Below are 14,952 nucleotides of genomic sequence, written 5' to 3' on the forward strand. Positions count from 1 at the left end.
GCCCCCCCCAGTCAACCTCGGTCTGCATGTTGCCTGAGAACAGTCCCACATGGGACCCCCACCTCATTGAGCCCTCATCCAGACTGATTTGTATAAACTGCCCCAAAGCAGAAGGTGGGGTCTCTGCCTCCCCCGACCAAAGCGGCAGTGGTGGTACTTGGGTGTGACAGGACAGTGGGGTAACCACCCTCATTATAGTAGGTTAGACATGAAATTGCTCTTTTATAGACAAAAGAGATAGAATATCAGCAATTTCAAATGATTCAATCTAATACACAGGGTTTAGCAGTCGACGTGGTGTGCGGTCATGCATTCACTCTCTCTCCCTCCCCTTCTCATCTCTCCCTTTCTACCCTCCTTCTTTCCTCCCTCCTTCCTTTGCCCTTTGCTGGGGATACAAACTTGATAAAGAAACTCACTGTCCTTGAGGAACTCTCAGTAGAAAAAACAAACTTTAAACTCCTAGTTACACTACATGGTAATAAATGCCGTAATAAAAGTTATCACACAATACAAAAGCCCTAAGGAAGAGACAACGGAGTGGAGTGTACCCAGGCCATCGGGGAAGACAGAGGTCGACCGCAGCGGCATTTGCTGGGTGCAGAAAGGCACCGCGAGTGGGGGCTTGTGAGTGTGGCCTGGGCCAGGAGGGGCTGCGTTGAGGGTGGGGCCCACTTGGCAGGGTGCGGGAAGGGTCTTGGGCCAGGTAAGCGGGGGACGGAGTGGGGGTTGGGGGGCATTGTCGGGGGGATCCTCACAACAATGCAAGAAGTCAGCAGCTCAAGAAGAGTGTCCAGGCTCTTGTCCGGCCCCTGGCATCACTACTTCTCGGCCAAGTGACTCTGGGTAATTCACTTAGTCTTTCCGAAGGTGTGTTTCCATCACAGAATGGGATTCACAAGGACGCCTAGTTTACAGACGGCGCTGAAAGACTGAATGAGATGTCGCCGGCCGGGCACTTAGTGAACTGGGCTCCCTGAATACCAGATCTTGGAAACCAACATTTCACCGGCCTTTCTGAAGTTCGACAGAGGCTGAGGTCTCCTCCTGGCTCCTCCCACTGACTTGGGAAGTTGGGTGTCTATGGCTCTGTCCTTCTCTGGGGCTTGGTTTGCTTTCGCAGCATGGAAAGAGTCACCTGGCTCCATCAGCTGTCAGCCCCACGGCAGGAGTGACATGTTATTGGGATCAGATGCCAGAAAAATGGGGGTCAAGGTCAACTCTGGGTTGGCAGTGCCTTCCATAGTGGCTTCTCCGGAAGCAGGAACTGGCCTCTCCAACCACAGGCTGTCCTGGGAGCAGGCAGGGCCTGTGGGGGATGCGGTCTAATGCAGAGATCCCTGGGCTGACAGTCACATTGCCCGGCTTTCCCTAAGAGGCCCAGGACGTCCCCTGAGCTCAGTGTCCTCCCAACTTAAGGGTCTGGCTCTCTCACTAGCCAGCATCAGACAGAATCAAAGCCACAGCTTCTTACCAAGGGCTGGGTCTTTACATGGTCACCGTCACACCTTTCAACACCCTGGAAGTAGGAACTAGTCCCCCATTTTACGGAAGGAGGAGCAGAAGCTTAAGAGGATTGTGTGAACGGCCTGACATCACAGCATGGAGGTAGGTGAACGGGATTCAGGTGTAAATGGGTCTGGCTTCCAAGTCTATGCTCTGAAACCCGTTGCAGAGAGTAGCCATATGTTTCCTTTAAGAATCACTCAGCCCCATCGAGAGCCGGGCCTACATGTGCATGGAGACCAGAGCCAGGGAGCTCCTCCCTACTCCGAAGATAGTCTGGAACTGGGCCCATCCTCACTGGTTTTCCAGAGACCGTCCATCTGAGCTTCACACCTGCCAGATGGGAGGGCTCTTCTAGTCTCCACGGCCGGCATGAGGCTTTGTGCCCATTCCCTCCCACCAGCGGCACCCCCGCCCCTTTTGGCAGACCCCCGCACCCAGCAGCTGGGCCCCAAGTCTGCAGGGAATCAATAAGGAGAAGATAGGGGTCCAGCAGACACTGCCTCTGGCCTGTGTCCCCTGGCGACAGAAGGCGCCCCCCCCGGCCCCTCCGGGTACAATGTCTCTGTCCGACAGTCCTGCTCAGCAGAGGGGCATGTCTCCCCGCACGCCGGCCTGCTCCCCTCTGCTCCCACCTCCGTCCTCCTCCTTCCACACCGTTCCTTTCAGGCTTTATGGGAGCAGCCTGGCAGCCAGGCGTGTGTAGGGCTGAGGTGAAGTCCGGCTTGTTGCCCCTAGAGGCAGAGCACCTCCTCCCTGCCTTCCCTGGCCCGGACAGACAGCCAGTGTGGTGGAGGCTGCAGAACCCTGGCGGGTGACAAGGGGCAGGGAGCTGGTGGAGGGAAGGGTCCCCGCTGCTCACCCTTGTCCTGCATTTATTAACAGTTACGGAGACACTGGTCTGGGTTGAAAAGCGCTCAGCTTTGGGGGGATAACTTCAAATAAAGTGGACCTGCTCCTGATTTCGTGAAGCTAGCCTCTGGCTAGGGTAACAATAAACAAGCAGTTATGATCCCCACTGTACTGGAGGTGGGGGAGGGCGCCATGTTTCTGGGCCAGGCTTCAGAGGGTTGTTCAGGGAAAGCTTTCTGCAGGAAGCAATAGCAAAGCTGAGCATTGAAAGATGACTAGGGAGGGATCCGTGGGACTGAGGGTTCTGGCGGCAGGAGAGGGGGAGACCAGGCCCTGTGTGAGGGCTAGGCCTAGAGACGTGTAAGCAGAGGCAAGGGTTTGCACGACATTCTGAGGATTTGGGGTGCCTTTAAGGCTTTTAAGCAAAGGAATGCGACAACAGACTTCTCCTTTCAGAAAGATCAGAGACAGACTAGGGGGAAGAGAAGAGAGGAGTCCAGGAGGGCAGGCCAGAGGCTCTTGCAATAGAAGAAGCGTGAAACGGGGCTGCCTGGGTGGCTCAGTTGGTTAAGCATCTGCCTTCAGCTCAGGTCATGATCTCGGGGTCCTGGGATCGAGCCCCGCATCGGGCTCCTTGCTCAGTGGGGAGCCTGCTTCTCCCTCTGCCTCCATCCCTTTCCCTCCACCCCCACCCCACTTGTGCTCTCTCTCTCTCAAATAAATAAATAAAGATCTTAAAGAAACAAGAAGAGGCATGAAACGTCGATTGAACATACCAGGAAAGTCACCGTGGACACAAAGACAAGCTTGGGAACTGCTTAGGAGGATGAGTCTGGGGGGGCAAGCTGGGAGCCCAGGACAACACCCAGACTTCTGGTCTGAACAGCGGGTGGGTTTCCTTGAGACCAGCAACACCGGAGTAGCAGCCGTCTATGGGGAAAGGACAGCAAGGCTGAATTTGGACACGATGTGCTTTGGGCGCGTTGGACATACGTGAGTTGTCAGGGAGAAGGATACAGAGATGTGGAGGTTCGCTCTAGCCATATGGAATTGGGAATTATCGACACAGACACAGCTGAGATGTGAGTGGCTAAGAGCATCCAGGGACACTTCCCAAGTGGAAAGAGGGATCAAGGACACAGACCCCTGAGGAGTCAATCCCCCACCGGAGAGGTAGCTGGGCCAGGCGAGAGCTCACAGGGAAGTGAGGGGTTGGAGCACTTGAAAGGTAGGAGGAAATTCGGGAGAGCCAGGGGTGCAGGCATGTCAGGAAGGAGAGGGAGGTAAGTCGTTCCTAATGCTGCCTAGAAATCAAGGAAGGTAAGGACTTGGGGTCCCCTAGATTGGCAACAAGGTTGTGGGAGATACTGGTGAACGATGGGCAGAAGGCAGGCTGCATGGGGATGAGACATGGGAACTAGGAATGAAAATGTGGATGAGGAGACAACCCAGGGAAGAAGTTTGGTCTTCAGGAATGCACTAGACAGACAGACAGAGAGACAGACAGGCCGACCTCATGTAGGTAGACAGGACGGCTGGAAGGACATGTTGTTAAGATGGAAACACCTCAAATGTGACCTACAGACAGAGGGAGCAGGGGGTGAGGGGGAGACAGGAGACTGGCTGGGGGAGACTCTGAGGAGGGGTCAGGAGGGAGGAGAGCAAGAGACAAAGGGGGTGAGTTCCTCGCTTGGTAAGAGGAGCTGAGGGAGGGACCCTGTGGCGGCAAACAGCAAGCTGTTGAGGGGAGGCGTGGGGGAAGCCGCTGGTGCTGAGGCTTGAGGAGAGGAGCCCGGACAGAGCCCGGGACCACAGCTCTGCAGCCAGTGGGCGTCTCCCTGCCCTCGCAGTCTGGGGCTTTGCCAGGGGGCTGTGGGGTGGCCCAGCGGTCACCGCAGCCGCGGCCAGCGCCGGGCAAGCTCGGTGAGGAAGGAGTATCGGGCGAAAGGCACCGCTGGGACTTGGGGGGCTGAACTCTGCCTCTCGCTTGCCAGCTGTGTGAGCAGAGGTGCGCCCCGCCACCTCTCTGGGCTGCCACTGCCGCATCCTTAAAACCCTTTAACTACTTAGAGAAGACCTGCTTCGCGAGGCTGGGATAAGAACGAGATGGACATGGTGTGGAAATGCTCTGTACGTAGAATGTGCGAATCCCCTGGGCACAGGGGAGCGTGGGGCACGGGCGGGGGGGAGCCACTTGGTAAATCGTAGCCAGCGGTACTCACTACCGCTTGGTGTGGGCGAGAGGAGCCGTGGAGACTGCAGATCTTTGATGTCCGAGGGTACAAACACTTGAGGGACCCGAGGCCTGTGTCAGCAGTGGGCTCTGGCCAAAGAGACATGGTCATAGCTTTAAAGAAGGTTGGCCTTGGCGGGACCGGGGATGCGGGGCCGTGACTTGTAAGGCCACCGGTCCTTCCTGGGGCTACGGGGCCCCAGTCAGTGGAACTGGCGGCAGACTTCCAGGAGAATCCACATTCTCCAGGATGGGCCCCTCTTGGCCGCATGCGGGATAACAATCCAGACGGCCCTTCCCTTCGGTCCTCCCAGGCCCAGGCTCCCCAGCCCACGAGCAGGAAATGGAACGGGGAAGAGGGAAGAGTGAGGAAAAAAAGAGTAGGAAACGTTTCCAAAAAAGGAGACAAGCAGGGGCCAGGTGCCAATGTCATAGGCCTGGAGCCTGTAACGTCCTGCTGGTGGGAGTGGCCTTCTGCCAGCCAGACACTGGCACTGACAGGCCTATTTGAAAGACGTTAGAGGCTCCATCCAACTGTGCCTCTTGCTGGTGTGGAGAGGGGCCTGTCAATCTACTTCTTCTTCTTTTTTTTTTTCTATAAGATTTTATTTATTTATTTGACAGAGAGAGACACAGCGAGAGAGGGAACACAAGCAGGGGGAGCGGGAGAGGGAGAAACAGGCTTCCCGTGGAGCAGGGAGCCCGATGCAGGGCTCGATCCCAGGACCCTGGGATCATGACCTGAGCCGGAGGCAGACGCCTAATGACTGAGCCACCCAGGCGCCCCGCGTCAATCTACTTCTTCCCAACTTTTTGCGGTGGTTCCTGACCACCCCTACTCAGCCCATCCATTGAGCTGCGGAGAGAGCGCGGGGCCCCGTGGTGGGCTAACCCTTCTCCGCCCCAGCAACCCCTCCCTCGCCATGGGGCTTGCTAGGTCTAAGCCCACGCTGCTGCTGGGTGGGCCTTCACAGCCTGGGGGGATCAGGATCTCCTGGGAGCCCTGATGCAGGTCAAGGCTGCCCAGCGAGGACCTGAGGCTCCAGCATCCAAGGGCACTGGTCGGACCCTCTGGGGACCCTTGTCTTTTCAGTAGCTCTGTGGCTGCCACCTCCACTTCCTCTGGTGTCATCTGGCAGGCATCTGCCAGGGCCTGGCCGGTCGCCAGGACAAAGTCAGCATCAGCCGCCAAGGTGTCCAGGCCTCCTCGAACCAGAGCCTGCAGGGAGGACAGAGGCTGGGTGGGCTCTCCCGGGGAGCTGTCTCAGGGGTCTGCCTCTACTGGCCTGCCCAGGCGAGCCCAGGGCCAGCCCTGAATGCTGCCCACAGCTCTGTCCCCGCCCCCACCTCACCTCGTGAATCAGCTGGGCTGTCGCTGGAGTCTGGCACCAAGGACTACTCTCCTTGGTCCTACGGCTACGGGATGCTTCCTCAGGCAGAGACGCCGGGGTGGGGCTCCTCTTCTCCTCAGGCAGGGGAGACTCAGCCCTGGCACGCTGTTCCAAATGCACAAAAGTGAAGACCCCAACAGGGATGTTGGAGCCCACTGGGATCCAGTGAAACTCCAGCTCTTCAGAGGGAGCCTCTGCCAAGACCCACAGAGAGAGGAGGACCCAGGAGTGCGGCCCTTTCTGTTATTAATGGGCAAATTACGGTGGCCCCCTTCCTCTGTATAGAGTTTCTTCCCAGGCTTCTGCCCCATTACCTGGCAGGGGGCAGGAAATGCCTGGGATCTGGGCATTTCTCTCTGGGTCAGCTGTCCTTTTAGCTGTTCCACACAGGATTTGCTGTGGGGTCCTGTGGGCAATACAGAGCAAGGGCAAGAGGGGCTGCTGAGTCCCGCCAGGGCCCCTGCGAGCTCTCTGAGAGCCTCGGGGCTGTGGAAGGCATCCTAGAGGGGTGCACAGGCTGACACCCAACCAAGTCCAGGCCGGGCAGGACCCTGTGCTGTCCCCTGGCCCCTCTACTTGCCCTGGTCTCTGTCCTTGTGGGTCGGGGAGCGGGGTTGGTGGGGAGGGATCAGGGCCAGAGTTTGATCAGATCTGGTCAAGCTCTTTTTCAGTGTGTCCGTTTGTGCTTGCGTGCAGAAGTGTGCATGTGTGTCCTGTGTGCGTGTTGTGTGTGTTGTGTGCATGTGCGTGCTCTGGGGAGGGGGGCGAGTGCCCTCAAACTCGGGCATCCTCAGGGCTCCTGCTGTCACACACAGCGGTCTAGGACCCGCTGGGAGATTGCCAGACCATCTGCTGAAGGGCCCCAGGGCCAAGGGGTCAGTGTGGCCAGGGGCTGTCCTTCGGAGGGGGGGCGCGGTGGGTGGGAGTCTCCTGGCACGCCCCCTTCCCACCTCACTCAGTTACCTAGATGGCTCCCTTCTCCTCCGCCTGGATGAGGAGCTGGCCCTGACAACTCTTCCATCCCAGGCCCAGCTGACTCCCATTGTGACAGGCTCCCAAGCCAGATTCCCCAAAGGAAAGGGGAGAGCCAGGCTCCCCAGGCCGCTCTGGGAGGCTCAGCTTCTAGGGCGCACAGAGAAGACTGACCCAGGACCCTTCGGGGCTGGCCAAAGGCTCCTCCTCTGGCAGCAGGCGTATCTGTCTCTCCAGGGAACTCCCTTTCGTAGTGGATGCTGAAACGGAAGCAAGGCTGGTGAGCCAGAGCAGGCTGCTGGTCCTCCCGCCATCCTGCCCCTCTGTGGCCCCTCAGGGTCTGGCCCCATCATTGGTGTCATCTTGACTCCAGAGCTGGTGCTCACCCCGCTCTCTGCCCAGCCAGTCCTGGCCCTCTAAGAGAAAGAAGCCAAATACGTCCCCTCCTCTTCTCCTTTGCCCAATGGATGCCCCTCCCTCATGCTTTCCACATTCTGTTCATCTTCTGAGGCCCAGCCCCAGCCTCACACCCTCTAGGACACTGGTTCTCAACCTTGGCAGCACACTGGGTCACCGGGGGGCTTTAAAAACTGGTAGTGGCCGTGTCCCATCCCCAGAATCTGTGGTGAGGCCCCGTGCACTGCAATTTTGGAAGCTCTCTACATGCTTCTAATGCTCAGCGGAGGCTGAGAAACATTGCTTAGCTCCATTCTAGGCCTTTCCAGCCCTTGGCGATCAGGACGCCTGCATTCTCAGGGCATTCTCAGGCTCTTTGTGATTATTTGGTCACAGTCACGTCACAGGATGCATGTCCCAAGAAGACTACAGTCCTTTCAGGGCAGGGCCCGGGTCTGGCGCTTTTGTGTCCCCACCATGGTGATCCAGGGCACAGGCACCCTTCCGGGCCTAGGGGTCTCTGAAAGGAAGGGGGTGTAGGCAGCCCTGGCCCGGGGAAATAGCTGCTCATGGGGCATCTGCCCTGTCCTGCCCATTTCTGACCGTGTGTGACAGCCATTCCAGGTCCTCCTATCTAGAACGGAAGCTCTTCTGGGACCTGAGCCCTCAGGGGCTGATTTCCAAGAGGCTCTCCCCCCATCCTGCTGTTTTTCATGGTACTTATGTAACCGCAGATTATATTTAGTCTACAGCTCAGCGTGGGAGAGAGAGGACCCACTCAGCAGTGAGATCTCCCTAGAACCCAAATCCAACAGTTAAACTTTAACTTCCCACAGTTTTTTTTGTAGTAACTCTTCTTGTAGTAACTCTCTTTTCCTAACCTACTACGTTCAATAGGTCCCAGCTCCTAGACCTGCTGCAGAGAAATAAAGGAACCACAGAGCATTTGTGCCAATGCTGCCCTCTGCTGGCTAAAGGAGTCTCTGCAGTCCAGGCCTGCGTCTTGCATTAAGGCGGAGGATGGATCCCAAAGGACACAAAGGCAAGCAAAAGGCAATCTATACATTTCAGAATGTCCCCCTCCCAAGAGCCTGGAACCCACTAACCATGTCTTCCCAGCCCTACCCCAGGGCCCCTACATCCAAAGCTGGCAGTTGCTGCCACTACCTGGAAAACACCTGCCTGTTGCTATGGTTGCTGTTGCCATAGGCGATGTTGGCGTTGGCATTGTTGGTATTGGCATGAGCAAGAGGGTTGGTGCTTGGATCTTGAGGGAAATCCTCCAAGAAGACAGGCGATTCCAGCTCTTCCATCTCTATCTCAGCAAACTGGAGGGGTCTCTGGTTGGCCATGACAGGGGGCAGGGAGTTGGTCCTTTCCAGGAAGTTGTCCACCTGGCCAAAGAGGCCTCCAGTCCTCTAGGGGCAAGGAGGAGAGAGTAAGGGCTGAGAGCAGTGATGGGGGGATGGGAACTGGGAGTGCATGGGCACTGCCATCCTGGCATGATGTACTGGGAACAAGTGATATATTAGAAGACAGATCCTGTAAGGCCAGAGGAGAATGGACTGGGCTATAAGGCCAGAGAAGAGATCATGATCTCCCTCTTCAGAAAGTTCTCAATTGAATAGGGTAGACAGGACGCAACTAAGGAACTACATCGGAGACATAGACAGCCAGATAGAGAAATATGTTGTCGTGGAAAGAGCACCAGCTTGGGAGTCTGGAGAACTGGTTCTAGTCCCACGTCTAAAACTAACTTGCTAAGTGATATTGGACCTCTCCTATCATCTCTTCAGGTCACGGTTTCCTCAGGGAAAACCAAAGGCATTCGCCACTAGGTGGTCATTAAGAACCCTTTAGTTTTACAGCGTCATAAAAAACACTGGACAGAGCTAAAGACTGAGGACCAGTTAACTGGAAGCAGGCAGGGCATTTGGTATTGAAGGGATTCCAAGAGACGAATGTCAGCTAGGGCTTTGGGGGAGGTGAGGACGAGAGTAAGGCTTGGTAGAGGAAGGGAAGAGAGTATGTGTCATATTTGACAACTCCGGCACCTTGGGTCCAGTAGGATTCTGTATTCCCAAGAGAAGTGGGCTGTGGGTGTCTTCAGTTTCCAAATTCGCCCCCTTTATGGCTGGGCTCCTGGCCCTTGTATCTATGGGATGTTGCTGCTCCCCATGCCTAGAACACACGGGGTGGTCACAGTCTTCACTTACCCGGAATATCCCTTCCTCCAGCGCAGCCTCCACCATGGCTCTCTCCAGCTCCTCTTCCGCTGTCAGGTCTCCTGAGATGGTGCGGCGGATCTCCGGAGCTGCCTCTTCCTCAATGGTCCGCAGTCCAGCCTGGGGACAGAAGGGCAGTGACCCCTCCAGTCTAGTGGGGGAGACCAGACTGCTTCCCATGGCCTCGCTCATTTCTAGCCCCAGCTCCAGCCCCACTCTCTCCTGGACATTCAATGACCCAGGGCTCCATGAGGCCCTGCTCTGACCATCTGGGATGGTCCAAACCCTAATGGCTCCCAAGGAAACTTTTCGCAACCTTATGCGTGATTTCGCACCCTCCCAGGCCTCCAGGTGGAAAAATCTTTTTACTCAGTACAGTCTTCTAGACAAATGATCTCTTTTGATTGAACATGTCATTCATATAATTTTTTGAGTTGATCAAAGCAATGGGAGGACAACATCATTTCTGTGGCATTCCTGTCCAAGATGTGTATCCTAAATCTATCATGAAGAAACAGCACATGAACTCAAACTGAAGGATATCCTGGCGATCTTCAAAAGTGTCAAGGTCATGTCAAGGAAAGACTGGGGAACTGTTCTGGATGGAAGAGTCTAAAGAGATATAGAAACTATGTGTGATTCTGGATTGGATTCTTTTACTATAAAGGACATTATTGGGACAACTGGTGAAATTGGCATGAGGCCTGAGGACGTGATGGTAGTAAAGTCTCAATATGTGTTTTTTTTTTTAGATTTTATTTATTCATTTGACAAGAGAGGGAGAAAGAGAGAGAGAGCGCAAGTACCCAGAGCGGCAGGCAGAGGGAGAGGGAGAAGCAGGCTCTCCGCTGAGCAGGGAGCCGGACCTGGGGCTCGATCCCAGGACCCCAGGATCATGACCTGAGCCGAAGGCAGCCGCTTAACCGACTGAGCCACCCCAGTGCCCCTAAAAGTCTCAATGTTAATTTCCTGTTTCTGGTGGTTGCATTGTGATTATGTAGGAGCATTATGGAGGAGAATGCCCTTGTTGCATATGAAAATGCTCTGGGTTGATGGAACATTATGTTGGGAATTACTCTGAAATGGTTCAGGAAAAAAGGTGTTTGTATTATACACACAACTTTTAAAATTGTGAGATAGTTTTAAAGTAAAAATTGCAAGTGAAATAAGTTTTTGAGCACACAACCCAAATGCATGTATATTTTTGAATTTGTCAATTGTGTGCATTATAATTAACACAAAAAATAGAAATAAAAAACAGATGAGATGAAACAAAGTTTTAAATTTCTTTGTGTACCAGTGGATCATTTTAAGCACTCAAATCTCTCTTTTGAACAAATCCCATTTCTTTGGGTTCTATCATCCAGAGATGGAGGAGCTCCTGGCTCTTCTCCTCACTCACCCTGGCTCCCTCCTTCCCTCTGTGCCTCCATCACTGGCCTTCAAAGACATGAAGAGGGAGCTGGAGCCTGGAGACCTGGCTCAGTGGAGTCCCTTGGAGTTCAGGTTGAGCTTACCTGGATCTGTATGGTGTCCTTCTTGGGCCGATACCCATAATACTCTTCCTGGCGCTTCATGAACTTCCGGAAGTGCTCCTGGATGAGAAATGTGGCGTAGAACTTCCCTACAGTCACCTCATCATCTGCAGAGGAGCCAACAAGGGATGTCCTGAAGGTGGGTAAGAATCTGAACTGGGTTCATAGTGGGAGCCAGGGGTAGCCAGGGCCGGGCCATTTAGGACATTCCTCTCCTTGCTGACTTGGACAGTGGGCAGTTTCCATCCTAAGTCTAGTACCTGCCCTGATGGCCACCATGGGGTCTATCCGAGGTATTTACAAAGGGTCTGGGCTATTCTCAGATTCTCAAAGGGCTTCCTGGAGAAGTTCCTTGTCCCCTCTCCTCAGCTGCTTCTGGACTCTGGTCTCCCAAAGCAGCACTCACCTCCTATTGGAGGAATGACCTGGTCCAGGAGCTTCATGCTGGTTCTCTTCCAGATCTTCTTGATGATGGCCCTCAGCTCCTCATTGGCCTGCTCAAAGTTCCCTGGGGGCAAGGGAAAGGCAGAGGCCGTCTAAAGTCACCCAGCCCAAGTCAATGGCACTTGACAAAGCCACCTAGGATTCTCTGTCAACACCTCATTCAACAAATGTTGGCTGAGGTTTTTGTTTGTTTTTTGTTTTGTTGGTTGGTTTTGGCAGCTGCTGTGCTGAGCACTGACCATGGGGGGAGGGCATCACCATCCCCCTGGGGAAGCCCAACCCTTGGGTCATGTATTCACAACCCACAAGCCTTGGCACCCAGTGTTCAGAGTGGCTGCTTTTGAATGCTGTCTGTCATCTCCTGCTCTTCTCCCTTTCCCCTCAAAAGCCCTCAAATCCCCATGCCCTATGGTCTTCCCAAGGACCCCCAGGCAGCCTTCCTGCTGCCCTAACTTGGTTTCTCCAATTCTTGACTCTTTGCCTTCCTCTCCTTGCCTTCCCAAGAAAACGTTCCCTGGGGCTGTCTCAGATGCTGGCAGAGGTCCTGATGGCCTTCGGGGATGGCTCTGGTCGAGCTGAGCCCTAAGTGACGGCTCAGGAACGATACCAAGACTCCCACCCTGACTCCTTTCCCTATTCCCACCACGTCTGCCTTCCTGGCAGGGGGAGACCTGCGGGGTTAGCGGAACTGAGTGTGGACTGCCTGCCCAGTGCGACCTGAGGAGCTTCTCTGCCCCTGCCCAGAGCCAGACCTCAGGTGGCCCTCCCCTCTGTGCTAACACTGCCATTTCTCTGGCCCCATTCAGATATAGTTGTGTGGGAACAGATCCTTAGTGACCTTTGCCCTGTAGAGAATTTTCCAGCTCTCTCTAAGCCCTGAAAGGCATGAGAATGTTGTGGTCATGGTCTGGAGTCCCCCTTCTACTTTCCCCCATGGCTCTTGGTTCCAACCTTTAGCTCTGAGAATCTGGTAGAATCTGCACCAGAAAACTCATCCTCTGAGAGAAGGGAGGGGGCCGCACACCAGAAAGCCCTCACCTTCCGTCTTGATCTTGAGTGCCGTGCGGACCAGAGCGAAGAGTGTGGCATTGAAGGTGACCGTGCCATCGCTGTTCAAGGGCATGTTCATACCCACCAGCCGCTGTGAGGGGAGGGGCAGTGGCTGGCTGCTGAGTTGGGACCAGGCCAGGCTTGGCAGGTCATCCCAGCCTGGTCTCTGGACTGGGAAGGGATGGGACATGAAGGCTGGGGGTGCGGGTGATTCAGGACACCCTTCACGAGGGAATGGAAGGATGAGTTGGGGGGACACTGTTGAGACTTGAGGTCCTCAGGGAGGGACTTGGGGACCCAAGAGATGACTACTCTAAAATGACTCATCCAATCAGGCCCTCCCTCACCAGCTTCCCTGTCCCAAGGTAACTGAGCCTCTCCTTTCCCAAAGGCCACCCCTCTCTGGCAGCACTGGTTACCTTACATGCCACCCGGTGGGGGCAGAACTTCCCGAAGCCCAGAGGGGGCTGGATCCGTCTCAGCAGAGTCACCACATCCAAGTGTTTGATTCTGCCCCTGCAGGAGGACACAGAGACTTGTACCCTCGCAGTCCCACCCAGAGCCACTCTCCCTGCTCAGAGAACAGGCCAAGGGGAAGAGAGCCAGGCCACGGGGGAACACTTACTCTTTTCCAAGGAGGTAAAAGCTGAGCTCACTCTTTAAAGAAGAAACAATGTTTGGCTTCACTATTGCCCACCACCAGGAATGGGCTGTTCTTTTTTGGGCAAATGTCCTTGTGAGAGCAGAAGTCCCTCAGATATGGGATCTCCAGGTCTAGAATCTGGACTTCATTTTCCCCATGGCAGAGCCTTCCTTGGGTTCTATTTGAGCTGACTGGGGGGCTCTTGGGTTATATTAACAGAAGTAGAGGGTGTGGATCATTGGAGGTAGACCCTCACTTCCAGGGACTGATAGAGAGCTGGAGAGCTGTGTCATAGATTGTTGTAAGGATTAAATGAGATAATGTACGCAGTGGCTAGCGCAGTGCTTGACACCTGGGCAACATTCATCAAATATGAGCTTATTACCTTTTTAGAAAGAATGTAAAGCAGTAGTGCTTCTCAAGGTTTAACATGCATACAAATGCCCTGCGGATAAGGCTACTAAGCAACGCAGTTTCTGATCAGTCAGTCTGGGGTGGGGCACGGGGCTCTGCATTTTAATCAAGAATCAAGCTAGCGCGCTGTTGGTCAGTGGACTACAACTCTGACCAGCCAGGGCCTGTGGAGGTACTGAGTTCCCTGCTCCTGGATGTGTCCAAGCAAAAGCTGGATGATCATTTCCCAATAAAGTCAAGGGGTTTTCTGCCCTGGGAGGCTGTGGGATCCCTCCAACCCTAAGAAACTCCAATTTTCTGATCTGGAACCTCAGATAATGGAGGGAGAAGAAGCCCACTCATTCTTATGAAACTTGAGAGTGACTACATATAGGACACCAGGATGGGGTCTAGGATGGAAGGGGGGACAGTTGAGGGACAGCCCCGCACAGAGCCTACAGACTGGACTCACTTCGCCTCTGGGTCATACTCTGCCCAAATGGCCTTGAACTCGTCCAGGTGATGAGGGCCCAGGATGGACCAGTCCCGCGTGAGGTAGTCAAAGTTGTCCATGATGACAGCAACAAAGAGGTTGATGATCTATAAGAGGAGAACCGAGGGCTCCCAGCATGGAAAAGCGGGTGATAATGGGGATAAGGTTGGGGGCTGGGAGGTGTCCACTGGGTAAGGGGGCCAGAGCTCCTTCCTCCCTGGGCCCTTCCTTGCAGCCCTTCTGAATGACCTACACCCCCCACACAAGCAACCTGTGTCACACCTTTCGCTCCTGCACGGGCAGTGTCTTCTGACGGGGATCTTAGTGCTCATCCTGGAAAACCCAGCTCAAGCTCTTCCAGTCTCAGCCTCTTGCCCCCAGCCCAGAGAGGTGACCCTCCTCAGTGTCCTCACGGGACCATGTCCCATCACTGCTCTTGCCTTGTCTGTGTATAGCAGGTGTCCCTTTGAATGGCAAGATTTGCTTACGCATGGATTCCCCAGGTACCCAGTGAGCTCCTTCAGGGCCAGACTGGGTGTTAGCATGTTTCTACCCTCTGCACTGAGCCCAGGGGCACACAGATGCTCACACAACAGTTTTGACCGAAATAGGAAAGAAGAAAGAGTGAAGGAGTGACAGCCCCATGGACACCACTGGCTCTTTGCCTTCAGCATGTGACAGACAGCAGCCCCGGAGTCTGAGAATAATCTGCGCTCTGTTTCTAAACCCATTAGGGACCTCCTCTGGGACCCTGTTTCCAGGGCCTCATCCCCCTCACGGTGGGGCAACTTTCTCTTCAGAGGAATAGGAAGGGGCAAG

General features: G+C 54.8%; 1 protein-coding gene across 1 annotated transcript in view; it reads right to left on the reverse strand.

Annotated features, from left to right (window-relative positions):
- Window positions 1–5,307: 5,307 nt before the first annotated feature.
- Window positions 5,308–14,952, reverse strand: part of CACNA1S (calcium voltage-gated channel subunit alpha1 S) — a 67,896-nt gene continuing 58,251 nt past the window's right edge. The window contains exons 34-44 of the mRNA XM_025855063.2: window positions 14,113–14,240; window positions 13,024–13,120; window positions 12,593–12,695; window positions 11,517–11,618; window positions 11,093–11,217; window positions 9,567–9,695; window positions 8,518–8,768; window positions 7,129–7,214; window positions 6,297–6,388; window positions 5,944–6,087; window positions 5,308–5,810 (exon numbers count right to left, since the gene is read on the reverse strand). Of these exons, the coding sequence (XP_025710848.1) occupies window positions 5,427–5,810; window positions 5,944–6,087; window positions 6,297–6,388; window positions 7,129–7,214; window positions 8,518–8,768; window positions 9,567–9,695; window positions 11,093–11,217; window positions 11,517–11,618; window positions 12,593–12,695; window positions 13,024–13,120; window positions 14,113–14,240 (1,641 nt within the window). The 3' untranslated portion in view covers window positions 5,308–5,426. The remainder of the gene's footprint in view (window positions 5,811–5,943; window positions 6,088–6,296; window positions 6,389–7,128; window positions 7,215–8,517; window positions 8,769–9,566; window positions 9,696–11,092; window positions 11,218–11,516; window positions 11,619–12,592; window positions 12,696–13,023; window positions 13,121–14,112; window positions 14,241–14,952) is intronic.

This window comes from Callorhinus ursinus, unplaced genomic scaffold, assembly GCF_003265705.2.
Source record: "Callorhinus ursinus isolate GAN/ISIS: 27379988/994484 unplaced genomic scaffold, GSC_fseal_2.0 scaffold57, whole genome shotgun sequence".
In the NCBI taxonomy this organism is placed as follows: domain Eukaryota; kingdom Metazoa; phylum Chordata; class Mammalia; order Carnivora; family Otariidae; genus Callorhinus; species Callorhinus ursinus.